The sequence below is a fragment of the Eschrichtius robustus genome, chromosome 1, assembly GCF_028021215.1.
Source record: "Eschrichtius robustus isolate mEscRob2 chromosome 1, mEscRob2.pri, whole genome shotgun sequence".
Lineage (NCBI taxonomy): Eukaryota > Metazoa > Chordata > Mammalia > Artiodactyla > Eschrichtiidae > Eschrichtius > Eschrichtius robustus.
This window is the reverse complement of record NC_090824.1, coordinates 173,129,375-173,156,889: the sequence shown is the minus strand read 5'-3', so window position 1 is coordinate 173,156,889 and position 27,515 is coordinate 173,129,375. Positions and strand designations below refer to the sequence as shown.

The 27,515-nt window shown below is 45.9% G+C and overlaps 1 protein-coding gene across 1 annotated transcript in view; it reads right to left on the bottom strand.

The window, feature by feature from the left end:
* PFKP (phosphofructokinase, platelet) overlaps window positions 1-27,515 on the bottom strand; it is a 69,635-nt gene that overhangs the window by 31,638 nt on the left and 10,482 nt on the right. Inside the window, exons 2-6 of the mRNA XM_068559574.1 lie at window positions 23,158-23,231; window positions 5,394-5,471; window positions 2,419-2,608; window positions 983-1,148; window positions 45-89 (exon numbers count right to left, since the gene is read on the bottom strand). Coding sequence (XP_068415675.1) covers window positions 45-89; window positions 983-1,148; window positions 2,419-2,608; window positions 5,394-5,471; window positions 23,158-23,231 — 553 coding nt within the window. The remainder of the gene's footprint in view (window positions 1-44; window positions 90-982; window positions 1,149-2,418; window positions 2,609-5,393; window positions 5,472-23,157; window positions 23,232-27,515) is intronic.

The window sequence follows — 27,515 nt, the reverse complement described above, 5'->3', positions numbered from 1 at the left end:
TGCTAGGGGTCCTCTCCATCCCAGTCGCATCCGCACGTACGTACCCGCAGTGCCTCCCCATAACTTCCAGGACGAAGGTCCTCTGGTGGCTGGAAAAGAGATAAAGGAAACATCCACTTAGCACCACCGGGACGAGCAGGAAAAGCAGACAGAAAAGCCTGCTTTGTATTTACAGCAGGTACCTGAGCTGCCCCGCAAATGACCCACTTTCTACACAAGCAAATGCTATTGTGAGTGTGTTTCAAGCTCTTTCGAGCAAAGGGGCTGCGGTCTCGAGCAGCACCTCCCGGTTGTGTTTTATAGCAGGTGTGCTTGTGCCAGACACGTTCACGCTACCAGGACACGTGTGTGTGCTCTTCCCAAGACAACGGCTCTGCTGGGCAGCGTCAGCTGCTTCTCGGGCCACAACCGTGGGTTGGAGACCGCCCGCAGCAAGGCAGGACACGACAATCACAGAGTCGGGTCCACACCCGGCACGTGTTCCATTTTCTCTCCAACGTGGCTTTCGTGAAAGTGCTTCGGAAACCCAAGGGCTCCACAGAAGGCATTACGGTAAAGGTTCTGCCGCGAGTCTACAGCACGGGGACAGAAGGTCTCTGCCTCATCTGCATGCTGGGAAATCCACAGGTGAGAAGCGGAACAGGGGGAGGCTCGCCCAGCTCTGACGACAGCTGTGCAAACCCGGGGCTTTACTTCCTGCGATTCCTGCAGGAGAGCTTTGGGTAGGACTTTATGTAATGCTGACTTTGTCTCTTTCTTTCTTCTAAATTCTCTCCAATGAACACGTTTTTCTTTTACAACTGGGGAGCAGTGACTTTTGAAAATTGAAAATAAAAAGTAAACCAATACAAAATTGTTTCTAACATCAAGTGACAAGGCTTGTGGAACATTCCAGAGCGGGCACTGAGGTCTCCGCAGCCCATGTCTCAAGCCCAGGGCCGCCCGCCCACCCGCCCGCCCGCCGGGTCCCCACGGTCACCACCTCTGGGCGGTCGTCATGATGGCGTCCACCACCTCGATGATGCGGTGCAGGGCAGAGTCCGTGCCGATGGTCATGTCGGTGCCGCAGAAGTCATTGTCAATGGAGCCCACCATCCCCACCACGTTGAGGTACCCGTGCTTCTCCACCTCCTCCGTGTTGATCTTGCCTGTGGGGGGACAAGCCGCACGCCCAGGATGACGCGGGGAGGGGGGTGGAATGCACGCTTCGACACGGGTTTCCTACCCACTGTATCAGATCTGTACACGACCTGATCCTGCATACTGACGGAGAGAAAAGCCACACAAAGGTGGAGCTGGGGACAAGATAGGAGCAGTCATTTGACACCCAGACAAGAACACCGACCCAGGTGTAAACATTAAAGGAAGGAAGGATCGCACGCTGCAATCGGTGGATACAATCTGACTTCTGTCTGACAACGGCCTTGGAAAACGGCCTGGCTCCGAATAAGACACGTCACCACCCCAGATCTAAGTCTCAAAGAATATTGTACAACTGGTATACTGACTCCTTACAGGCCCATGGGGCTAATTAGTTGGTAGAGATCTACTTAGTGCTCTCAGGAAAGACCACCGGGGATGGTAGAGCTGCTTAAATGGGACCAGAAAGGTCAAGGTCAAGGGGGAGGCAGCTATCCCTCTCCTGAGTTACCACCCCACGCGCCTGCCTTACACCAAAGCACGCTGCAGAGACATCGTTAAGTCCTCTGCTGCTGGCGTCTGACAGCCCCTCTCCATTCCCCAAACAGACATCACAGAACTTGGGGTCATCACTTTAGTTCAAGTTTATGCTTTTCGTAAGGTTGCTATTAGTTCAATTTGCTTCCACTGGCCATATTCTATATTAAAGTGGAATTTTGTAACAACATGTTTAAAAGACAAAAACCACAGAATATATAGGTTTCTCGAAAATCCTTTCCTACGATAAAGGACCATCCAGCAGCAGGTCGTTACCATCTAAATTCAAGTCTTGCAACAACTGATAGAAAGACCCCAGGGGAGCTGGTGGGGGGGCAGCCACGGGCGTCTGAGAACAGGTGTGAGCCGGAGCTACCCTCACGGCTGTTTGGCTTCGCCTCGAGCCCCTGACCCTCCTCTGTAAAGTGGGGATCGATACAAACCCTCTCAGGTGGTTGTCACGAGCAGTGCACAAAACCACCTATGTCAAAAGTGGAGCCGTGCCTGGCACGTAGGATGGCGGAATGAATGTTATTCTTATTATCGTTATTGTTATTATTTGAGGCACGAATGTAAGTGCTGAGGTGGCGACTGTAAGATCTGCATCGTCACCGGCAGCAAATACCTCTGGGACAGTTAAGCAGGCAGAATGTAGGCACTCAAAGCTCTCTGAGGGGACGGGGAGACGAATGGGGGAGACAGAGCCCCACGAGAGTAATGTGCGCGGAGACAGAGACACACCCTCCCGGGCCAGCTCCTCCAGCAGCCCACTCCACTCCTTCCGGAAGATATTGGCCCCGGTGAGACTCCCGTCCCCGCCGATCACACACAGGTTGGTGATGCCCAGCTGAACCAAGTTATGAGCAGCCTTCAAGCGGCCTTCCCGAGAACGGAAGTCCTTGCAACGGGCGCTGCCAATAATGGTCCCTCCCTGGAAAAGAAATAAAACCGTGTTTATCTATTTCCTCCCATTTGGACAGATTGGCACATGTGAGTGCTGATGTAAAAACACAGGACTTTCAAAGCGTAGGTTTCCCTCCTTTTCATCTTTTGAATCAATCAACTGTGAAAGTTTAGAGTTTTCTCATTTTTAGCTCTATCCCAGAATTCAGTGGCTAAAGACGCTGCATCATTCCCAAGGGGAACAGAGTAGGGGACGGAAACAGGGATGAACGGCAGCCATCAGCTAAATGCGCGGAGCAGAAGAGTCTGCAAGGTAACAACAGCCGCCCGTGGGGAAGGTGTGCAGCACAGGGAGGGCGGGGCCCCGCACACTCTCTGAGCCTAAGATGGGCCCACGGCCGGTCGACAGCCACAGCCAGAGAAGCACCGTGGCCAGCGGCCCCAGGTAATAAGACTTCCCTTCTGTTAGTCAGGGCTCCCCACAAGTGCCAGCAAAATAGAAATCTGTGAGCCAAAGGGATCTATTTTTGCACGAGATCTGCCCCACCCCTCCCTGCCCACACCCCTTTTTCAAGGTTAAATCTTAGCTGGATGATCCAAACTTCTGGGAGAGAGAAATCATGATTTTTCACACTTTGTTTTTCAAAAGCAAAGGATCCCTAGTTGTATTTAGAAAAATGCAGGATGGCTTTACACAAACCCTGCACACACTGATAAAACTTCAGTTTGTGCATGACCTTCCAAGTGCATGCCCGCTTCATAAAGCAAGGTGCCCATCAGCAGAAGTGATCCTGGGTTAATGATAACGGTCAGTGTGACAGGGGCGACGTCAGGACCTGGCACAGCACCGGGAAGTCTGGGTAGAAGGTGCAGCGTGCAGAGCAAAGATAAGCCAGTCCTCTGAACTTTGATTTGACCAAGAGCGATTAGAGGGTCACATAATTTCTATCAACGGGAAGTCAGCAACCCATAAACACTGAGGAGATAACATGGACAGGGCCCCAGGAATGAAACCCAGGACCGAGTGGGTTGCAAAGAAGTGGACACCAGTCTCTCTCTCTCTCTCTCACACACACACACACACACACACACACAAACACACACCCCAACCATACTTGTATTTCCTATCTTTCTTCACAATCACCATAGCAGAGTGGAAATGCTCTCCTCACACGTGGGTTTCCTGTCTGGAATTCAGATGACAATGTCCTGATTTTTTGCAAATATTACTCTACCTAAGTATCCATGGTTGTCCAACTTTCCTTCAGCCTCTTCCCAGGAGTAGTAGAGCAAAAAGCCTCAAGTGCAGACTTATGAGTCTGTGACCGGCATTTCAACTCACACCCCACTAGCATCCGCCCCCGCCCCCCCCAGCTTTATTGAGATACAATTGACACACAACATTTGTAAGTTTAAGGTGCACACTGTGATGATTTGATACATGTATATATTGTGAAATGATGACCACCATAAGGTTAGTTAATACATCTATCAATCCACATAGCTACCTTTTTGTGGTGAGAACTTTCAAATATATAATACAGAATGGTTAATATTTTTAAAGGTATAGAACATGATAACTCAATATTGGTGCACACTGTGAAATGATCACCATGATCAAACTAATTAACACCTCCATCACCTCACCTGGTTACGTGTGTGTGTGTGTGTGTGGTGAGAACATTACTCTCTTAGCAACTTGCAAGTATATAATACGGTAGTGTTAACTACAGTCACCACGCTGTACATTGGATCCAGAACTTATTCATCTTATAACTGGAAGCTTGTGTCCTTTGACCAGCACTTCTGCAACCCCCCCAGTCCCTGGCAACCACCATTCTACTCTGTTTCTCTTGAGTTTGCCTTTTTTAGATCCATGTATCAGTGAGATCATGCAGGGTTTGTCTTTCTGTGTCTGGCTTGTTTCATGTAACATAATGTCCTCAATGTTGTCCTACATTGCCGGACTTCCTCTTTTATGGCCAAATAATATTCCATTTATATCTATATACCATATTTTTTCATCCCTTCTTCTGTTGCACTAGCACCTTCAGAGGGAATGGGACCGATCTCTTTTCTTTCAATTAAAAAAATACTCAACATGAGTCACACATGAATACATACATTTCAAAAGATCAAATCGCAAGTAAAGAGCTTTTCATGAAGTCCATTCCTTCCATGTAATCTCTTTATTTCTCAACTGACTTGGAGTCTTCACTAAGCTACACTGTTCCAGGAATTTATTAGGCATGAAATATTCAGGCAAGAGGTTCCTTTGAGTTCCACGTGAGCAACTGTTTCGCCTGAAGTGGTGATTACTTCATCCTTGTGCACACCAAGGAAATCAGCCCTCTCTGGGTCAGGGCAGAAAAGGGATGCTGTGTTCCCACTAAATCCACAGCCCCTGGAGGCTGCCAGTCGGGATCTTTCCCATGCTTTGTTACACTGATGCCAAATGACTCCCAAAACCCAACAGGCAAGGAGATTTGCCACTAAACACACAGCACCAACAAACCAAAACTGCCTCAACGTTAATCTGCTCTAAAAAAAGATACCAGATCCCCTTCAAGTGACACCAGCCATCACATATAACTTTTTCTTGCAAGGATAATTCCTCAGTGTGCATGGTATAGAGCTTCTTAAAAAATTTAATTAAATGGCAAATCAAGAATGTTTTCTTTCCATGCGAGTAGATACGAGTGATGCCAGGCAGCACTTTAACCTGTTGTAGGTATTACGGGAGCATAAGCACAAGAGGTTTCAAACCAAAGAGTTACTCAGAGAAAGAAGCAGGATGGCAGCTCAGCACGTACCACTTGCAGGATGCTGGAGACACTTTCCCAGTCGGCTTCCACAATGTTGCTGCCACCGTCCACCATGCCCTGGTAACCCTGGGGGAGGGAAGGAACATCTTTTTAAGACTGGGTTCAACTGTGTTGAGACATTAATTGATCCATGAGTTACGTAAAACGGAAACTCCAATGACAATGAATCCAAACTCCTAAGAGCCCCATGGTGAGAAGACACAGCGTAATACTAGTGGCTCCTTCCAAGTGGTACATTGTGGGAAAGCCTCTTAAGTTTCAACTCCAACACTGGGAATTTCCACCCAGACTCATCCAGAGTAGCACGGGGAGTCAGATAGTTTGCCTGGTGTCTACTGGCTCCTGAGAGATTGAAAAGGGACGTATTTACCCTAACACTGTTGGTGACTCAACACAAACTCACGGAGAGCAGTGGTGTCAGTCACACCGCGTACAGGAAAGCATCTGCCGGGTAATCCGCGACTCTCCACACACAAGAAATAGGGTCTAAAAGCACAGCTGGATGTCACCCATCCTCATCTGCCTTCCCTTCCAACTAGTGCTAGTTTACTACACTGAGGGGAGACCCTGAGTGAACCTGGACGGCGATGCACATTTGACCAAAGACAATTACATTTCAACTCTAAATGCATCTCATTCTCCCCACAGAATGTACAAGATCAAGAATGATCCTGTGCCACAGCTAAGACTTGGCACGGCCAAATAAATAAATAAATACTTTTTTTAAAAAAAAAGGAATGACAGAAATGTTCATTTGCACCTCTATCTATGTGACTCAACTTCCAGGGCATTTACCCCTGAAAAGGAATAGGCATTAGCCATTTAGGAAAGTTTATCATAATAGATTATTGTTGTGGATTCCTATCTCCCGCCTCCTGAAAGTCAAGAGGGAAGGGAAAAAAGGAATATAGATTTTTAAAAATGAAACAGCCCATGGAGTATGGAGCAAAAATTAATCAACAGTGCAGCCACTTTTATGGGTGATCAATTTGCATATTTATAAGTGTAAAATTTCCAACAAAATATAATACACATTATATATGATATATAACATCATAATTCTTATGTATAACACTATGTTATATAACCTAACACTAGATTATAGACATATTATTTATATAGTTCATATATAATATACACATATTATATATCATAAACTTTTGTACATTCTATAAATGAACCTGCTCTCAGCTTCTCCCTTTTCTATTTGATTCCATGCTCTTTCCCTTTCCTAGCTGTCACACATATTAACACAAGACTATACACACATGCACATATGTATTTATATATTGATACATTATATATAATAACTATCATACATTATATACAGTATAATTATATTACACACATTATATATAATTATAATACATATAATATCAATATTGTATAGAAATACATCTATACCCATGTGTGTGTGTACAGTCTAGTGCTACGCACGTGACAGATGCTCCCTCGGCCTCACGACGGGCTGGGACAGGGACTCCCACGGCCTGGCCTTCACGGAGAAGCAGTGGAACTTCCTCCAGACACACCTCGGTCCAACTCTAATATCACTTTTCTCTTTCTGTCCCCATCTCCCTTCTTTCTGGAAACCGTAGACGGTGTACATTTTTAGCCTGATCCATTTAAAGTACCGAGCCTGGTGTGGCTGTTGCCGTGGAGGGCAAGGGTGACAAGCGCGAGTGTGATGTGATCCAGCACCCCCATCCCCCGAGAGAGAGCGCTTATCAGAGGTGTTGTTGAAGTCGCATCCCGGCATGTAAGCTACCTGGGACGGGCTGGCCCGCAGACCACCCTGCCGCTCCAGCAGCAGCCGCAAAAGCAGGTCCTCTCCTAAGTGGCCCCCAGGGAGCTTCTTTCCAAAGAATATTAAAAATAGGTAGACAGACAGATGATAGGCAGCTAGACAGTGGCGGACAGATAACCGACGGTAGGTGACAGGTGACTTGACGCGGATCAGAGATACTGGCAGAGGATAGACGGCAGAGAGAGGGAGAATGTGGCCTTAGGGCTGCCCTTTCAGCGACCTCTCCCTCCTCCAGACTCCCAGGCCCCTGGTGGGAATGACGCTCACCCTGCGTGCACAGGGCAACTGAACAAACCAGTCAGCGGACTTTCGTTTCTAAGATGCCTGGGAGGCAGGGAAGGAGCAGGCGAGTAGCCCCGGGGCCTGGGGCCAAGTTTCAGACCCTCGACTGCTGTGCTGACATGCACCCTGCGGGGAGGGGTGATGTTTAATCATCCAAACCCAAGTGCTTCTGAGAATGAGAGGAAACTTGACGGTAATTCAGTCCGAACAGCTGGCACCACGAACCCAGACCGACTCTGGCAGAGCAGGATGGGGAACTGGGCTGACCCGAAGGCCTTGACAAAACAGAAAGTGAAAATCTTCTCATGCCCTCACGCTGAGAGCCACCGGGGAGATTTCTGCACACTCAGCCACTAGGTAAATAAAGAGACTAGGGAACCAGTCCCCTAGTCTCTCACAGGGATGCTTGCAAGGATGACGTCCACATAGCTACAGGGTCAGGGACTGCCGTGGGGCTGTGTCAGCCATGCAGGTGACAGCACCAACTTCTAGATGATTCCTGCAGCACCCGCTCCTCAGCCAAACACCACGGACGGTTAGCTGCTTAATACCTGCCCTGTGGGGAATGGAAACATTTCCTTTCCCTTGATTATTTCTGAGAATTTCAATACGGATTTAATAAAAACATTTGCAAATCCCTTTGCTCCTACAGTGAGAACATGGCAAACCGTTCTACAAACCATAACGCTTATCCTGAGAAGTAAAATGTTCTCCAGAAACAATCTGCTTATTTTGTGTAGCCTAAATACATACAATAAAGAAGGTGACTAAGAAAGTGGATGATTTTGCGAGGGTTGCACTCAAAGCAGCTCTCTATTGCGCCCATGGGCTGGGTCATAGGAAATGACTCACTTACTCTGTAATTTGTGAAGTTGTTAGGCCCATGGAACATGTGAAGAATAACTACCAACTACAGTTTTAAGTTGTCTTTTGCTAACACAGAAGATGTTACTAAGTGAGGGAGACTAGTTTTACACAAATGTACCTTGATTTATAAATTCAGAGGAGATTTTTCAAGTCTCCTTAGAAGGTTGAACACTCATTCTGACGCAGCCAGAGCCCAAAATGCTTTCTCAAATTCTGTTTCAGGATCTGCCTTCCGAGCCAGTTCTATGATTCACACAAGAAAGGCAAACCATAAAACCTTGGAAGCCACGCTTAGTTTTGGACCCAAAGTAACACTGTCTCGTTGGTCCTGGTTCATAAGGTTACCCCAGGAGACCCTCGGCTGGTTGTATCAAATCCAGCACTGATCCGTCTAAGAACATGCCAGAGGCTCTGAAAACATCTTGACTTCTTGTCTGGGATGGTTTTGAGCAAAACAGGCACAGTCTCCCAAATGATTATGTAGGAGACGGTTCCACATGTAGGGGTATTTATAGGCATTTGTTAAATCTGTTCTAAATAGGGTAAGAGCTAGTCCACCTGTGGGTGACTTGCTCTTATAAGAAATCTCAGGTGCATTGTTTAAAATTAAAGACCCAGAGGGAAATTACGATCTTGTGCTATGGCAAAGTTGGCTTTTTAAAAAAATTTATTTTTAATTTATCTCATTTTTATATTTTTCTGAGCGAGAAATTACAGTTTTATGCTATAACAAAGTTGGCTTTAAAAAAATTTTTATCTTATTTTCATTTTTTCTGGGAGGTATATATCTAATTATGGTATCACTAGTGTTTGCATTTGTCCAGACTCAAACCGTACATATTTACTATGTACAGTCCTTTGTATATCGATTATACCTTAATAAAACTTAAAAAAGATATTCGGAATATATACCAATTGAAGACAAAGGTGAAGGTGAAAGAAAATTACTGGTATTTTAACTCTGCCTGATGGCAACTTTGCCTTCATTTTTCTGATTACTTTCAAAGAGACGAGGTCTAATAGCCCGCCTCTAGTCCTTTCTACTTACAGCCCACTGATTAGTTGAATTAAATACAGAAGCTTTAAGGCCAGTTCTCGCACTGACGCCAGGTAAGATGCTTCTGCTCCGTTCAGTCTTGGCTTTTTGTTTCAGAAAAGCGTCGGATGGGTCCCCATGTCTTCTCAACTTAGTGATGCTTTTCCCGAATCCTGGATTCTTCAGGCAGAAACTCTGAGTGTCAAGCATTCCAAGGACCAGAGGAAACAATCGCTAAAAAGATAACAGTATCTAGAAAACACTTTTGAAGTGTGTTATCACTGACATTCAGAGACTTCTCCAGGGGTTCCAAGTAAATATCTGTGTTTGTTTCCTACAGAATGAAGCTTTTCCAAGTTAATTCCTTAATAAATAAACTTTTCGCTTATAGGATTTAAGAGCCAGCACATAGAGAGGTTGGCTCTGAACTGCTCAAGGGTTAGTAAGTACATTGTGCAGAGCCAGGTGTGGGTGCAGGAGAGACAGGTGGTGACGGCTCTCCACGTTGATGGTTTTCAAGGTTTGGGAATCATGGGTTTATTCAGCGCATAGGAGACTCACGCGCAGAACCTCAGATCACATACTTCCTCCCTCACCCAGAGCCTGCTCGGCCCCCACTAGGTTCTAAATGCACAGACGCTCTGGTCCAGGGAACCAAGTCACCCCTGCTCGCTGATTTCACAGCTTTGGGGAAAATGCCTTTGGGTTTGTCCCTGGTGAGATTTGGTCAACTCCAAACTTCTGAACGGGTTACAACACTACGAGTCATGATACGGCCCTGAACTTTGTGCTTTCGGAAACCCAATGATTTATTGAGCCCTCTGGTGCTATTAGATTTCTTTAAGCCAAAGCTCACAATACACAGTTCCTGGTATGTTATAAACTGAAAGTCACAGCAGGACAAAGCCAGTCGCAGAAGCCAGCCCTCTTATCTCACAGTGAATTATGTACTTAATTAGTGGTATCAGCTGGAAGGGCAGAGGCAGGGAGGGAGATGATCTTTTTTGCAACTTGGGCACTAAAATGGTACCTAGAACTAGATGGTCTAAGCCCAAGGCAGATGTTGACGGTGTGAGGATCAAGGCAGATCACACGGGAAGGATTCAGCTGGACCTGGCAGAGAGCAGGCATGCAGTTAAAAGGGTGCTCAGGGCCGTAACAGTTCACTCTTCCAGGGTGCACAAGCCAGCCTGCCGCCAAGAAAGTAGGTCTTGCCCTGCATTCCCCAGGTCATCCACCTTTTGTGAATTAATTTAAAGAACTGAACCAATCCAGCAAGGGGCACGTCAGCCAAAGGGCCAGGCGGCACGTCAGCCAAAGGGCCAGGCGGCACTGCCTCTCTCCCAGCCGCACAGCAAAGCTTCTACCTATACCTTCCGGCATCACTGTTATTATTTTTAGATGGGCAGTTAGTGGTTAAGGAGTTCTGTCTTTAAAGAAGTTAAAATGCAGAAATGGTACGTGTAAAACCTCAAGGAAATGAGACAACATGATTCTGGTCACCTCTCTTGGCCTTCACGGAACTATTGGGGGGGCAGGTGAGGGTGGTGACCGCAGGCGAGAGCAAAGGGGTGACAAAGCCAGACACGTCCCCAAAGTTGACCTTCTAACCTGCTCTCTGTGCGGGTGGGTGACTTTACCATCTGTCCTGCCCACACATCCCAGGATCACAGGACACCCAGCAAAGCCACCTGCGTCTCCCTCCCTCCCTCCTGCTCGAATCCCCTGCAGGGACGAGCCCGGGCTGCAGACAGAAGAGCGGAGGTGGTGGTGGGATGAACTGGGAGATTGGGATTGAGATATATACACTAATATGTATAAAATAGATAACTAATAAGAACCTGCTGGATAAAAAAATAAATAAAATAAAATTCAAAAAAAAAAGAAGAGCGGAACCTCGGCTTCTGGGCAGGATGGCCCATGCTGCCCTCGCTGGGAAAGTGGGTTTTTGTTGTCGTTTGGTCACAATGTGACATTTCTCACTTGGAAAATTGTGAAAGCGGGCAGTTCACCATATACAAGAAGAAAAATAACGTGCCTTTGTGGCGAACAGAGGCAAGGAAGGGAGACAGGGTACCAGTCTATTAACTGACAACTAAAGCTTGCTCATCATCGTAGGATGCCAGGCCGGGATGCTCAGGGCCCTGACCGAGGGCAGCTCAGATTCCAGGCTGGTCCGAGAGGGACCCAGGGCTCCCGTGAGAAAGCCGCTCACTGGACCTCCTGTGATGGCCGAGGAGACCAGAACGTTAGCTCCCAGTCTTGTTCTGATGTCCCTGTTCTTTCACAGTAGGAAGTCCTGACTCCCCTCACCCATTTAGAATGTGTTGTTTGTGATAAGAAGATTAGCTGCTGAAAATGATGCTTTACTCCTAGCCTTTCTTCAATGGGTGATGATGGGTGGGCCTGATATTCACAACTGCTGGGCCTGAGGAGGGCCAAGCCATTAAGAGTTCTTTTAAAGAGGAAAGACTTTTAAGTTAGTCATAGTTAAAGAGCTATAATAAGAATGATGACTTCTTTTAATCTGCAGGAAAATCTGCACTTAATAGGATGTTGAACCCGCATATTAAGTGAAACACATCTAGACTATTTCTGTAGCCGAGATCAGAGCAGCAGGTAAGTTAAGGACTCTTCCCACCCTGCTTCTCATCCACCTAAACCTGGGACAGTCCCCCCTGAGCACAGTCTTTCGCAAAAGGTATGTAATGTACTCGCCCTCACTGTCTCCAAGAAGCGGAAGCACCTGTAAGTTTCTAAGGAAAACCCCTATCTTAAAAGGAAAAAAACAGAAATAAATCTACAACTGGCTTGGTAGGTGGAAAGAATGGGTTAATCCACACCCCGCCCCATCCCTCCCCAGAATGGCGCCCAAGGGCTGGCATGTATCACACGTAGACTTGTCCCAGATTTACAGCAGGCCTGGTGGCAGCCAGACAGAACAAATCCCGTGCCAGACCTTTAGCAGAAATACCAGTGTTTTCCGATCAATATGCTTCCCACACGCTTTCTACTCAAGAAAAAGCCAAAAAACCTCCATTTAAATAATTGATGCTGACCTGTTTAACTGTTTTGATGTTGGTAACCTGGAAAGCTCTAGCTGAACTTGGAAACTAGACTAGGGATGGACAAATGTGTTGGATAAATCACCAAATGATGCTTTAAAAAAAACACACACACAAAACCAAACGTCTTCTAAATTTGAGCCCCAGTGGGTATAGGATGGTGGTCCCCAAGTAGAAGACATCTGCTGACGTCTGGAGACATTTCTGGCTGTCACTGCTGTGGGCTCGGGGGGGGGTCCTGGCTTCCGGTGGGCAGAGGCTCTAACCAGGGTGCACAGCCCAGCACCTCCACCCCCCAGATCCTCCAGCTGCAGATGCTAACACTGCCGCGGCCAGGAAGGAAGCCGTGCCTGACGGGACGTGACCCAGACCGCAGACATGTGGACGTCCACAGTCCTGAGACGGTCCACAGGGAAGTGATACACCTGAGTCCCCCGTTCTGCGCCTGGCAACAACCCGAGAAGTCGAAGGCACCTGCAGCATCATGGCCCCCTTGCCCGGTTTGTGCACAGACTTTTTCCAAGTGCAGGAAGGGCAAATATGATTTTCACCAGACAGACGAGGAAGCAGGGCCAGAAGGTTAACGTGTTGATTCCCAGCCATCGGCTACATAGGTGGGTCCACAATCGTTCCCCCAAACCCTAGGGGCGGGAGGTGTGCCAGAATTTGGAAGGCTGGGATTTTAAGAAGCAGTACGGACATTACGTGTCACCTGGCACTGTCAGCAGCATGAACAAGCCTCCCCATTCCCCTCCTCGCACCCGCCCCCCCCCCACCCCCACCGCCGCCCCGGGGACAGTCACACTAGAGGGCGAGTCCGGGTTACATGCAGCTCCACCAAGGATTGCTGCCCAAATGAGTTCGGGAAAAACTGGCAGATTTTAGAGATTTTTGGATTCCAGAATTACAGATGCTGGGTCGTTACACCTGTAGTGAAGGGATGATTGGATTTAGGGAGATAATGTGGATACTGTCAGTGCCCAGGCCCTGGGTTGAGTGAGCCCTGAGGCAAGGCTGACACTGAGGACCCCCTTCCATGGGGACGTAAACAACAGGCCCCGTTCACTAGAATCACTCTCTTCTTGGGGTGGGGGAGGGGTGTCACGAGAAGCACGGCATCACCTCCTAACAGGTGATTTCGGTTCAACTGTGTCCACCTCTAGGCTGTTTCTATTTCCCTCCAGAACATACGAACCTCAAAGTTCTGACCATTCCTAGGACCGACCCACAAAGGCTGTGCTCAGCTGGATGCCCTGAGATGCCCATAAAGCGGTTTTCATGAGAATCAGAATCACTCCGATGCTACCGCACACAAGGGTTCTCTCTGGCATCTTCCTGACGGAGGAACCACAGAATTCCCTGCTCCCTTAAAGGGGGTGTATCTGTTCAGACTCAGGACGCCTTGCGGCCCACCTGAGGGAGGGCAGGAAGCGGGGCTTCCACCGACCGACCGTCCCCTCACCCCCACTCACCCTCATCCTGAGAGGACGTGAAGAGTGCGGCCCCAGGACATCAGGAATAAGATCCCCGTCACCCATGAGCAAAGTGGGCCCAGGAGCCCTTTCTGGTTGGCAACGTGGGAATAAATCTGGCTCCTCTGTGTCAAGATTTCTCCAAAGTGAGCCCAAACGTTCTTAAAAGAGAGTCCAAGTGTTGGTAGGCTCAGGCCCACCTGGTGCAACCCCCACCAACTCCTTCATTCTGAAATGTACAAAGTCTGGTAGGTATGAGTCAACATACACCAAAATGTCCCCAGAATACAGACACAGCCGCAGGACACAGTGCCAATAAAAAACTAAAACCAAAACAAGACAAAAACAACAAAACTCTTTGATCTGAAAAAGATGATGTAAAGTTGACCAGGCACTACATTGGTTCCAGTACCTACAGATGCCCCCCCCACCTCTCCCACCAACTTTCATGCCAAACACAGATGCGGCCCTTGGTTTAAGGCAGGGCATCACCGGCTCCCGGCATCCCTGACGCATCCTGCGCGATGTGGGATGTCGAGCAGCATCCCTGGCCCACGAGATGCCAGTGGCACCACCAGCCCGCTAATAACGGGGCGATCAAAAACTGTCTCCAAGGCACCAATGTCTGAGGGTGAGACATGCCCCCATCACTGGTTTGATGGGGGTGTAAGCTCCCATCTCAGCCCCGCCAGTGCTGAGAAGTGATGCAGAGAAAGTGAACCGCCCACAACCAGTCCGGTTCTTCAGTGAAGTAACTCAACCGACTTCCTTCCCTTCCCTCCCGGATCTGCAAGGTGGTCTTGAAGATCAAGTGAGTCACTGTAGGGATGGAACTGCACCCCCGCCAGGAAGGCAACAAGAAGGGCAGTGGGCCAGGTGATCAAAGGTTTCCTGGGGAACAGGCTGCAAACCAGAAGCCTAAGGATATTGGTCTACTGTGAGTCTGAAAGCATTTTGTTACTCGGAACAGGAAAGCCTAATCTAAGGGTGCTCCACCCTCAGATGTTTAAAGCACGTTCACTCATCAGGCCAGGCTGGGGTGCCTTCTCTCAATTTCTAAGGCAGAGCAACCCCTCCCCAAAGTAAAATGAAACAAAAAGGCAGAGGAAACTGTATGTCAGGCACACTCTCCAGCAGCAGCAGGAAAAGAATCAGCTTCAAGGTCAGAGGAAGGGGAAGAAGCAAGGTATGCGAGCTCATCACGGCAGCTAACGTGCTCCCTCCATGTTAGTGGTGGGGCCATGGGTGCCAGGCGAGGCCAAGGACAGATGGGTACGAGGGCAATTTGACCCTAAACACATCCGAATAGAAAACGACAAAACTATAGTTCTGGAAAGGTTTTGATAAGACCCACTGTTTCAACATTGCCCAAATCAGATGAATACAAACCCCAAGCCCACAGAAACACAGTTTTAAAAAGCAAACCGGGAGGAGGAACCAAGATGGCGGAGTAGAAGGACGTGCTCTCACTCCCTCTTGTGAGAACACTAGAATCACAACTAGCTGCTGGAAAATCATTGACCGGAAGACACTGAAACTCACCAAAAAAGATACCCCACATCCAAAGACAAAGGAGGAGCCACAATGAGATGGTAAGAGGGGCACAATCACAGTAAAATCAAATCCCATAACTGCTGGGTGGGTGACTCACAGACTGGAGAACACTTATACCACAGAAGTCCACCCACTGGAGTGAAGGTTCTGAGCCCCACGTCAGGCTTCCCAACCTGGGGGTCCGGCAACAGGAGGAGGAATTCCTAGAGAATCAGACTTTGAAGCCTAGTGGGAATTGATTGCAGGACTTCAACAGGACTGGGGGAAACAGAGACTCCACTCTTGGAGGGCACACGCAAAGTAGTGTGCACGTCGGGACCCAGGGGCAGGAGCAGTGACCCCAGGGGAGACTGAACCAGACCTACCTGCTGGTGTTGGAGGGTCTCCTGCAGAGGCGGGGGGTGGGGGGAGGGCTGTGGCTCACCATGGGGACAAGGACATTGGCAGCAGAAGTTCTGGGAAGTACTCCTTGGTGTGAGCCCTCCCAGAGTCCACCATTAGCACCACCAAAGAGCCCAGGTAGACTCCAGTGTTGGATTGCCTGAGGCCAAACAACCAACAGGGAGGGAACCCAATCCCACCCATCAACAGTCAAGTGGATTAAACTTTTACTGAGCTCTGCCCTCCAGAGCAACAGTCAGCTATACCTACCACCAGTCCCTCCCCAAGCCTCTTAGATAGCCTCATCCACCAGAGGGTAGACAGCAGAAGCAAGAAGAACTACAATCCTGCAGCCTTGGAACAAAAACCACATTCACAGAGAGACAGATAAGATGAAAAGGCAGAGGGCTATGTACCACATGAAGGAACAAGATAAAACCCCAGAAAAACAACTAAATGAAATGGAGAGAGGCAACCTTCCAGAAAAAGAATTCAGAATAATGATAATGAAGATGATCCAGGACCTCGGAAAAACAATGGAGGCAAAGACTGAGAAGATGCAAGAAATGTTTAACAAAGACCTAGAAGAATTAAAGATCAAACAAACAGAGATGAACAATACAATAACTGAAATGAAAACTACACTAGAAGGAATCAACAGCAGAAAAACTGAGGCAGAAGAACAGACAAGTGACCTGGAAGACAGAATGGTGGAATTCACTGCTGCAGAAGGGAATAAAGAAAAAAGAATGAAAAGAAATGAAGACAGCCTAAGAGACCTCTGAGACAACATTAAACGCAACAACGTTTGCATTATAGGGGTCCCAGAAGGAGAAGAGAGAGAGAAAGGACCAGAGAAAATATCTGAAGAGATTATAGTCGAAAACTTCACTAACATGGGAAAGGAAATAGCCACCCAAGTCCAGGAAGTGCAGAGACTCCCAGGCAGGATATACCCAAGGAGAAACATGCTGAGACACATAGTAATCAAACTGGCAAAAATTAAAGACAAAGAAAAATTATAGAAAGCAGCAAGGGAAAAATGACAAATAACATACAAGGGAACTCCCATAAGGTTAACAGCTGATATCTCAGCAGAAACTCTACAAGCCAGAAGGGAGTGGCATGATATACTTAAAGTGATGAAAGGGAAGAACCTACAACCAAGATTACTCTACCCAGCAAGGATCTCATTCAGGTTCGACAGAGAAATCAAAAGCTTTACAGACAAGCAAAAGCTAAGAGAATTCAGCACCACCAAACCAGCTCTACAACAAATGCTAAAGAAACTTCTCTAAGTGGGAAACACAAGAGAAGAAAAGGATCTACAAAAACAAACCCAAAACAATTAAGAAAATGGTCATAGGAACATACATATCGATAATGACCTTAAACGTGAATGGATTAAATGCTCCAACCAAAAGACACAGGCTCACTGAATGGATACAAAAACAAGACCCATATATATGCTGTCTACAAGAGACCCACTTCAGACCTAGGGACACCTACAGACTGAAAGTGAGGGGATGGAAAAAGATATTCCATGCAAATGGAAATCAAAAGAAAGCTGGAGGAGCAATACTCATATCAGATAAAATAGACTTTAAAATAAAGAATGTTACCAGAGACAAGGAAGGACACTACATAATGATCAAGGGATCAATCCAAGAGGAAGATATAACAATTATAAATATATATGCACCCAACATAGGAGCACCTCAATACATAAGGCAACTGCTAACAGCTATAAAAGAGGAAATCCACAGTAACACAGTAATAGTGGGGGACTTTAACACCTCACTTACACCAATGGACAGATCATCCAAAATGAAAATAAATAAGGAAACAGAAGCTTTGTATGACACAATAGACCAGATAGACTTGATATTTATAGGACATTCCATCCAAAAACAGCAGATTACACTTTCTTCTCAAGTGCACATGGAACATTCTCCAGGATAGATCACATCTTGGGTCACAAATCAAGCCTCAGTAAATTTAAGAAAATTGAAATCATATCCAGCATCTTTTCTGACCACACGCTATGAGGTTAGAGATCAATTACAGGGAAAAAACCATAAAAAACACAAACACATGGAGGCTAAACAATACGTTACTAAATAACCAAGAGATCACTGAAGAAATCACAGAGGAAATCAAAAAATACCTAGAGACAAATGACAATGAAAACACGACGATCCAAAACCTATGGGATGCAGCAAAAGCAGTTCTAAGACGGAAGGTTATAGCTATACAAGCCTACCTCAAGAAACAAGAAAAATCTCAAATAAACCATCTAACATTACACCTAAAGGAACTAGAGAAAGAAGAATAAACAAAACCCAAAGTTAGCAGAAGGAAAGAAATCGTAAAGATCAGAGCAGAAATAAATGAAATAGAAACAAAGAAAACAAGAGCAAAGATCAATAAAACTAAAAGCTGGTTCTTTGAGAAGATAAACAAAATTGATAAACCATTAGCCAGACTCATCAAGAAAAAGAGGGAGAGGACTCAAATCAATAAAATTAGAAATGAAAAAGGAGAAGTTACAACAGACACTGAAGAAATACAAAGCATCCTAAGAGACTACTACAAGCAACTCTATGCCAATAAAATGGACAACCTGGAAGAAATGGACAAATTCTTAGAAAGGTCTAAACTTCCAAGACTGAACCAGGAAGAAACAGAAAATATGAACAGACCAATCACAAGTAATGAAATTGAAACTGTGATTAAAAATCTTCCAACAAACAAAAGTCCAGGACCAGATGGCTTCACAGGTGAATTCTATCAAACATTTAGAGAAGAGCTAACACCCATCCTTCTCAAACTCTTGCAAAAAATTGCAGAGGAAGGAAAACTCCCAAACTCATTCTATGAGGCCACCATCACCCTGATACCAAAACCAGACAAAGATACTACAAAAAAATAAAATTACAGACCAATATCACTGATGAATATAGATGCAAAAATCCTCAACAAAACACTAGCAAACAGAATCCAACAGCACATTAAAAGGATCATACACCATGATCAAGTGGGATTTATCCCAGGGATGCAAAGGTTCTTCAATATATGTAATTCTATCAATGTGATAAACCATACTAACAAACTGAAGAATAAAAACCACAAGAGCATCTCAACAGATGCAGAAAAAGCTTTTGACAAAATTCAACACCCATTTATGATAAAAACTCTCCAGAAAGTGGGCATAGAGGGAACCTACTTCAACATAATAAAGGTCATATATGACAAACCCACAGCAAACATCATTCTCAATGGTGAAAAACTGAAAGCATTTCCTGTAAGATCAGGAAAAAGACAAGGATGTCCACTCTTACCACTCTTATTCAACATAGTTTTGGAAGTCCTAGCCACGGCAATCAGAGAAGAAGAAGAAATAAAAGGAATACAAATTGGAAAAGAAGAAATAAAACTGTCACTGTTTGCAGATGACATGATACTATACATAGAGAATCCTAAAGATGCCACCAGAAAAATACTAGAGCTAATCAATGAATTTGGTAAAGTTGCAGGATACAAAATTAATGCACAGAAATCTCTTGCATTCCTATACACTAATGATGAAAAATCTGAAAGAGAAATTATGGAAACACTCCCATTTACCATTGCAACAAAAAGAATAAAATACCTAGGAATAAACCTACCTAGGGAGACAAAAGACCTGTATGCAGAAAACTATAAGACACTGATGAAAGAAATTAAAGATGATACAAACAGATGGAGAGAGATACCATGTTCTTGGATTGGAAGAATCAGTACTGTGAAAATAACTATACTACCGAAAGCAATCTACAGATTCAATGCAATCCCTATCAAATTACCATTGGCATTTTTTTTTACAGAACTAGAACAAATCATCTTAAAATTTGTATGGAAACACAAAAGACCCCGAATAGCCAAAGCAGTCTTGAGGGAAAAAAACAGAGCTGGAGGAATCAGACTCCTTGACTTCAGACTATACTACAAAGGTACAGTAATCAAGACAATATGGTACTGGCACAAAAACAGAAATATAGATCAATGGGACAAGATAGAAAGCCCAGAGATAAACCCACGCACCTATGGTCAACTAATCTATGACAAAGGAGGCAAAGATATACAATGGAGAAAAGACAGTCTCTTCAATAAGTGGTGCTGGGAAAACTGGACAGCTACATGTAAAAGAATGAAATTAGAACACTCCCAACACCATACACAAAAATGAACTCAAAATGGATTCGAGACCTAAATGTAAGACCGGACACTATAAAACTCTTAGAGGAAAACATAGGAAGAACACTCTTTGACATAAATCACAGCAAGATCTTTTTTGATCCACCTCCTAGAGTAATGGAAATAAAAAGAAAAATAAACAAATGGGACCTAATGAAACTTCAAAGCTTTTGCACAGCAAAGGAAACCATAAACAAGACGAAAAGACAACCCTCAGAATGGGAGAAAATATTCGCAAATGAATCAACGGACAAAGGATTAATCTCCAAAATATATAAACAGCTCATTCAGCTCAATATTAAAAAAACAAACAACCCAATCCAAAAATGGGCAGAAGACCTAAATAGACATTTCTCCAAAGAAGACATACAGATGGCCAAGAGGCACATGAACAGCTGCTCAACATCACTAATTATTAGAGAAATGCAAATCAAAACTACAATGAGGTATCACCTCACACCAGTTAGAATGGGCATCATCAGAAAATCTACAAACAACAAATGCTGGAGAGGGTGTGGAGAAAAGGGAACCCTCTTGCACTGTTGGTGGGAATGTAAATTGATACAGCCACTATGGAGAACAGTATGGAGGTTCCTTAAAAAACTAAAAATAGAATTACCATATGATCCAGCAATCCCACTACTGGGCATATACCCAGAGAAAACCATAATTCAAAAAGACACATGCACCCCAATGTTCATTGCAGCACTGTTTACAATAGCCAGGTCATGGAAGCAACCTAAATGCCCATCGACAGACGAATGGATAAAGAAGATGTGGTACATATATACAATGGAATATTACTCAGCCATAAAAAGGAACGAAATTGGGTCATTTGTTGAGACGTGGATGGATCTAGAGACTGTCATATGGAGTGAAGTAAGTCAGAAAGAGAAAAACAAATATCGTATATTAACGCATGTATGTGGAACCTAGAAAAATGGTACAGATGAACCGGTTTGCAGGGCAGAAGTTGAGACACAGATGTAGAGAACAAACGTATGGACACCAAGGGGGGAAAACCATGGTGGGGTGGAGATGGTGGTGTGCTGAATTGGGCGATTGGGATTGACATGTATACACTGATGTGTATAAAATTGATGACTAATAGGAATCTGCAGTATAAAAAAACAAACAAAAAACAACTAATACTAAACTTTCTTTGGGTTATTTGTATGGAAATATGTTAATATAAATGTTTCAGACATTACATGAAATTTCTAAAAATCTTGTACGTTCTGGTATAATGCTATAAGTCATAATTCTAGTTATTACTTTAAAATGTATATCTCAGAAATAACTAAATTTCCTTGTCAATTGCATTATTACGAACTTTTATCAAATCTTTAACCGTGGTCATTTTTAAGTCTTTTGTCATTTACAGACAGTTCTGGGTGTACTCTGATGCTTTCGCAAAAATGTTCCTATAGAAGGGTTTCATCTTCAAGGAATTCATGGAAAAGTCTCTGACAAGTACAGGTTTCTGGTAACTGACTATACTGCTGAACTGAATGAATAAGCATTTTCAGAACTCTAATGGAAAACTGACGAATTCATAAAAGTGCTAATAAAAGATCAAGATGAAAAAAAAATTGCATGGGACTGAGTGAACTGATGAGGATGATTATAATTTTTGTGACTTTCTGTTTAAGTAAAAATAATAATAAAAAAATAATAATAAAAAAATAAAAAGCAAACCTAAGCCCAGGAAAAACCATCTTTCCCGCAAACAATAAACACATGGTCATTAGGACCAACGAGCAAAATCTGTGAGCAGCTACTTCTCAAGTAGAGAAAATGACTCAGTGAACAGACTCTGGAGCCCTGGCCAGCTCTCAGCAAGGTGGGCCGCACACACAGAACTGGCAGGGTTGGTGCCACCTGTGTGCCCGGCGTGGGCCTGGGATGGAACAAAGAAATCACTTTGGCGAGACACACTGAGACCTGTTAGGATGACCACCCCTTTCAACTCGGCGGACGCCGTATCCTGGGATCACAGCAACGATACAAAGCATAGAACAGCTTCAAATATTAACCTAGAGCTTGCTGTGTTAGGATAGTTGAAAAATGGGCAGTGACCTAAATATTTCTGGTGGCGTAGGAATGCAAGGATCAAGTTGCTGAGGGCTCAGGTAAATGATGAGACATCAGGTTGATGGAATTTTACACAGACATTTATGCGATAGTTGTGGAATGTACGTTAACACATACAAAACTGTCATAACATACTGGCAGGTAAAAAACATAGCATACAAAATACATTTGCCATGGTGCTAATAATGTATATATTTCCTTCCAGTATTTCACACGTATTACACTGGGAAGAATCAGAATAAAACACTAACAGTGATTTTGGAAGAATTAAGCAATTTAAAAAAACCATTCTCTTATTTCCATTTTTAAAGCTTTATTCTGTTTTATAAATTTAAAAACTAAATATGTTATTTTTTCTAATAGTTTTTGAAATAAATCATGTGGTCCAAGCTGTATGGGTGCCTTCCCTCCAAACACAACTTACTTCTAAGCTGCCAGGACCTCAAAAGCAGGAGATAATGGGCCATCTGTTTGCTTTCAGATGCTTCATTTTGAAGTTAAGGCATTAAGAGATACTAGGGAGGTGGTCTGGGTTTTACATTAATGATGAAAAGCCCAAAGTGGCCACTCTTCCCCCCCATTCAGCTTAATGTTTATTCAAATTCAGCCCCCATTTTTAGTGTCTATATCACTTCTATAAGGAATGAGAACTACAAATAAATACAACCAGTTTGATATCATTAATCCTACAAGAACACTAGTTGGATATCAAAATGGCATTTTGAGCCCCGTTTCATCACCTTTCTCCCCTTGCTCCCTAATACAAATCTCACAGACATGCATCTAGACCGGGGGTGTAACTTCTCCTGGTACCTGGGCTCCCCTATTGGTACCCAAGTGTGCCCGTCACCTGCTGCCTCTCGCCTGCAGTCAGCAGCCCCAGGCAGGCATGAGGCCCCCAGTGAGTACGAGGCAGCGATTCCTGAGAGAGAAAGCGGGAAGGGGACCTGACACTGACCTCGTAGATAAAGTACACTTTGGCCCCCACGTATATTCCCATGCGCACGACAGCTCGGACAGCAGCGTTCATACCTGCAAAGGAATAGGGACAGCAGTTATTGAGGCGGCTGGGGAGAATCTAGTGCTGCCATTTAATTAGCTGTGATGGTGGGGAAACCGTGTAACCTCTCGGACGGCCCCTCCTATGAAAAGGGGTCACAACACAAACCTCCAGGATTAGTGCAGGGAGGAAGAGAAAAAAGTACAAGGCAGGGACCAGCATGTTGTGGCCTCGTCCACAGATGAACAGAGCCTGGAGCACTGTTTAGAACATCCCTGTAAACACACTCGGAATATGAGCGACCTCAATTTGGTGTGAATTCGTAGGTTGATTCCATCCAATTGCAAAACAAGAGAGGAGAGATGTTTGTTTATAGGTAGCCAAATTCAAAGAAAATAGGCCTGAAAAGGCCATTGGTCTGGGGAGGAGATGAAAAATTATTACCAGCTACTAGTGTAAAAGAAAATAATTTAGTCAGTGGCCTTAAATATAAATCATGCAATTTTATTAAAAGAAAGATCAAATTAAACCAGTATACTATAAATAATACCTAATCAAGATAAATCTAGGCCATTTTCCACACTTCCCCAGAGGGCCTTGAAGGAAATTAAAAGTGCAATGTATCCTCGTATAAAACTGCTACACCCCATTTTGCTTTCCACTGAAGCCCCGTTTTGGGGCAGCCAACTGTGCGATGGACCATGGTCTAATAGCTACGTTATTTATTTATTTATTTTTAGCTGTGTTGGGTCTTTGTTTCGTGCGAGGGCTTTCTCTAGTTGCGGCAAGCGGGGGCCACTCTTCATCGCGGTGCGCGGGCCTCTCACTATCGCGGCCTCTCTTGTTGCGGGGCACAGGCTCCAGACGCGCAGGCTCAGCAGTTGTGGCTCACGGGCCCAGTTGCTCGGCGGCATGTGGGATCCTCCCAGACCAGGGCTCGAACCCGTGTCCCCGGCACCAGCAGGCAGACTCTCAACCACTGCGCCACCAGGGAAGCCCCCATAGTCTAGACCTACGTGAACAGGTCAGGATTTCACATCTGTAAAACCCTGTATCATCGTATCAGCTGATGAGCAAGGCCATCAGGAGAGCAGTGAGAAGGGAGGGCCGTTCCTCTCGTTAGGGATGCAGCCCTGAGCCTCCGAATATGCTGCACCTGGGCATCCAGCCTAACTGCTCCTGGGTCCCCAATAGTTCTAATCAGCCTCCTTCGTAAATTTAAATTTTGGGAACATCAGGACTAAAGGTGTTGGAGAACGTGGACCATACAGTAAGTGGTACTTCTGGTAAGTAAATAAACAAATGAAGGCACCTTGGGTCCCAGGGTATATACTCCACAGACAAGGAGATTAAATTTGTATGTATTTGGACGGTAAACCTGCTCAGAAGATGGTTACAAATTTTCAAATTACATTGAGCCAGGTCTGGAAATCTGGAATGAGATTGTTGCCTCGGAAAGGTGACAATTTTACAAGGCTACAATGTTCACGGAGCCGGAAAAACTGGAAATAAATCCATGTTAAATGTATATCTAACATCTACGCACACGTAGACATTATGTATTTGGTAGTCTCACCACTTCATGTTCAAACCTAGTTTATTACACGAAGGATTTTAACGACCTACTGATTCATTGGTGGCTCTCTCTCATACCCTCAAACTCAGCATTTCAAGATGCAATCAATCATTTCACCTGCATCATTTTCTCCTCCTTTTCCTGTATTCTCTCACTCGGATCAGCAAAACTTTTCACTGTCGCACAAGCTGGATACTCCTGATACCCTCCACAGCTCCTGCCCATAAAACTGCCATTTCCCTCCCCAAATTTCCCCTGAATCCACCATCTCCCTCTAACATTATTCACGTTATGGCCAGAATGAGTAAAGCAGCTTTTCCTCTTTTGTTATTATACAAGTAATTTATAAATATATTCTTCTTATTAAAAAAAATTACAGGGGCTTCCCTGGTGGCGCAGGGGTTGAGAGTCTGCCTGCCAATGCAGGGGACACGGGTTCGAGCCCTGGTCTGGGAAGATCCCACATGCCACCGAGCAACTGGGCCCGTGAGCCACAGCTACCGAGCCTGCGCGTCTGGAGCCTCTGCTCCGCAACAAGAGAGGCCGCGATAGTGAGAGGCCCGCGCACCGCGATGAAGAGTGGCCCCCGCTTGCCGCAACTAGAGAAAGCCCTCGCACAGACACGAAGACCCAACACAGCCAAAAAATATATAAATAAATAAATTAAAATTATTTTTAAAAAAAAATCAATGGTTGTCGGGGGTTGGGGGAGGGGGATGAACAGGTGGAGCACAGATTTTTAGTGCAGTGAAACTACTCTGTACGACATTATAATAATGGATACACGTTATTATACATTCGTCCAAACCCATAGAATGGGCAACACCAAGAGTGAACCCTAAAATATCAACTGTGGACTCTGGGTGAGGATGACGTGTCCATGTAGGGTCATCAGTTATAACAAATGCACCACCTGGTGGGGATGTTGATGGGGGGGGGCGGGTCTGCATGGGTGGAGGCAGAAGATAGAGGGGAATCTCTGCACCTTCCCCTCAGTTTTGCTCTAAAATCTAAAACTCTGAAAAACACGGTTAAAAAAACAAACACAGATGAGGCCGTGTCTTGCTTTCCCATGCCCGCCCCTTTGGAACCCAGTGCACACACCCTGTAGACGCACTCTCCTTGTGCCAGCTGTAATCTCACACAGTTTTTTGAGATGTTTTCTATGTTAGCATCAGCATTCTCTTTCTCAAACTCAAAAACGCCCAGGTTCCTCCCTGGATTCCCCAGGGCCTGTGCTCGTAAAACCAAGCTCTTCAGGTGAGCTCTCCAGCCCCCCCGGGCTCTTCCTACCTGCTCAGTCCCACCTGGATGCCCCTCTACACGTCAGGACTGCAGCTCTCCCAGAACTGCCACCACGTCCCGGAACCGCCCTCTCTCAACCTCCAGGAGGGAGGGACGGGGCTCCTGCACCTCCAGGAAGGCTTCCCCACCAGCCTTTCCTCACTGGCCTTCACTGCTCCCACCTGGGCGACACACCTGCATCTCATGCAGGCAGCCTCAACTCTCAGGCCTTAACCGAAGGGATAAACGAGCTCCTCTCGGCCCCTTCCCACACACCCCGCGATTCTAGGACTTTATTCTGTGGCCCTGGAATCAAGAAACTGACCACCAAACGCTGGAGCCCTACCACCCCTCCATCACCAGGATGCAAGCACACGGTTAACGCCGACTCCCTGGCCCCCGCCCTCCCCCATGTGCTTCTGAAGACCTCATTTCTGGCGGGTCAAGGTGGGGGGAGGCTTTCATAAAGGCATGAATAAAGAGGAGTTGGGGGATTTTAGAAAGTGCAAGTGGAGAAGGAATGGCAGAAGGAACAACAAGTGGGACACAATCCAGAGGTGACCCCAGGGGGCCCCGTGTGGAGGAAAAACATGCCCAGGGTGACCCCTGCCTGAAAGTTCTGACCACCTTCACAGCAGGCCTGGGGCCTGAACTCCTCCCCTGCCCCATGGGGTTGACCTGTACTCACCTGGGAAAGCGGCCTGTCCCCTCGGGGCTGGTCCCCCCTCAGCCTGCAGCAGGCCTGGGGGTGGAGGGTGGGGGGGGTGGGGGTGGGGTCCCAGGTCAGGAAGGGTCCTGAGCACCGTATTTCTCCCAAGTTCCCAGGAGAGAGGGCTCCGTGCATCTGAACCTCAGTGCCAACCCCCCCCCAAGGCTTTTATTCAAGGGTCATTAAGGTAACTTGGCTACACCTGCTGCCTTTCCCGGCAGCCCAGAGCTGGCCGCCTTCTGATTGGAGCCTGAGAGGAGCTATTCTCAGTGGTAACCAGGGCTGAGTGCTCTGAACACCTGAGCTGATGCTCCCAGAAAGCCTGCGGGGCCTGGGTCCTCCTGGGAGATGAGGAAGTCAGGCTCTAAGTGGATAAATTAACAGCCGAGGGAAAAAAACTTGTAAAAGGCAAAGCTGGAGTGTAAACCCTACTCTTCCTTTTATTTTAACTTAAAAGCCGTTATAATTCCCTCTAGTAGGAAGGAAACTTGGAGAAAAAAATGCCCATGGGGCCCCAGTTCTTGTGTAATTGTTTGGGGAGGGGCCGGCTCTCCACTTGAATTTGGGAAGAACAGGACAGAGCTGCTATCTGGTGCTGGGCCCACAGGTGGGTGCCTTCAAGGGCCCAGAGGACAGAAACCAAGGACACAGGAAAGGCCAATTTTCACCGACAGCCTCTTTGACACACGAGACTGGGATTCAGACATATGATTTGGGGTCTGAGGGCCTCCTGGGTGAGCAGTGCCG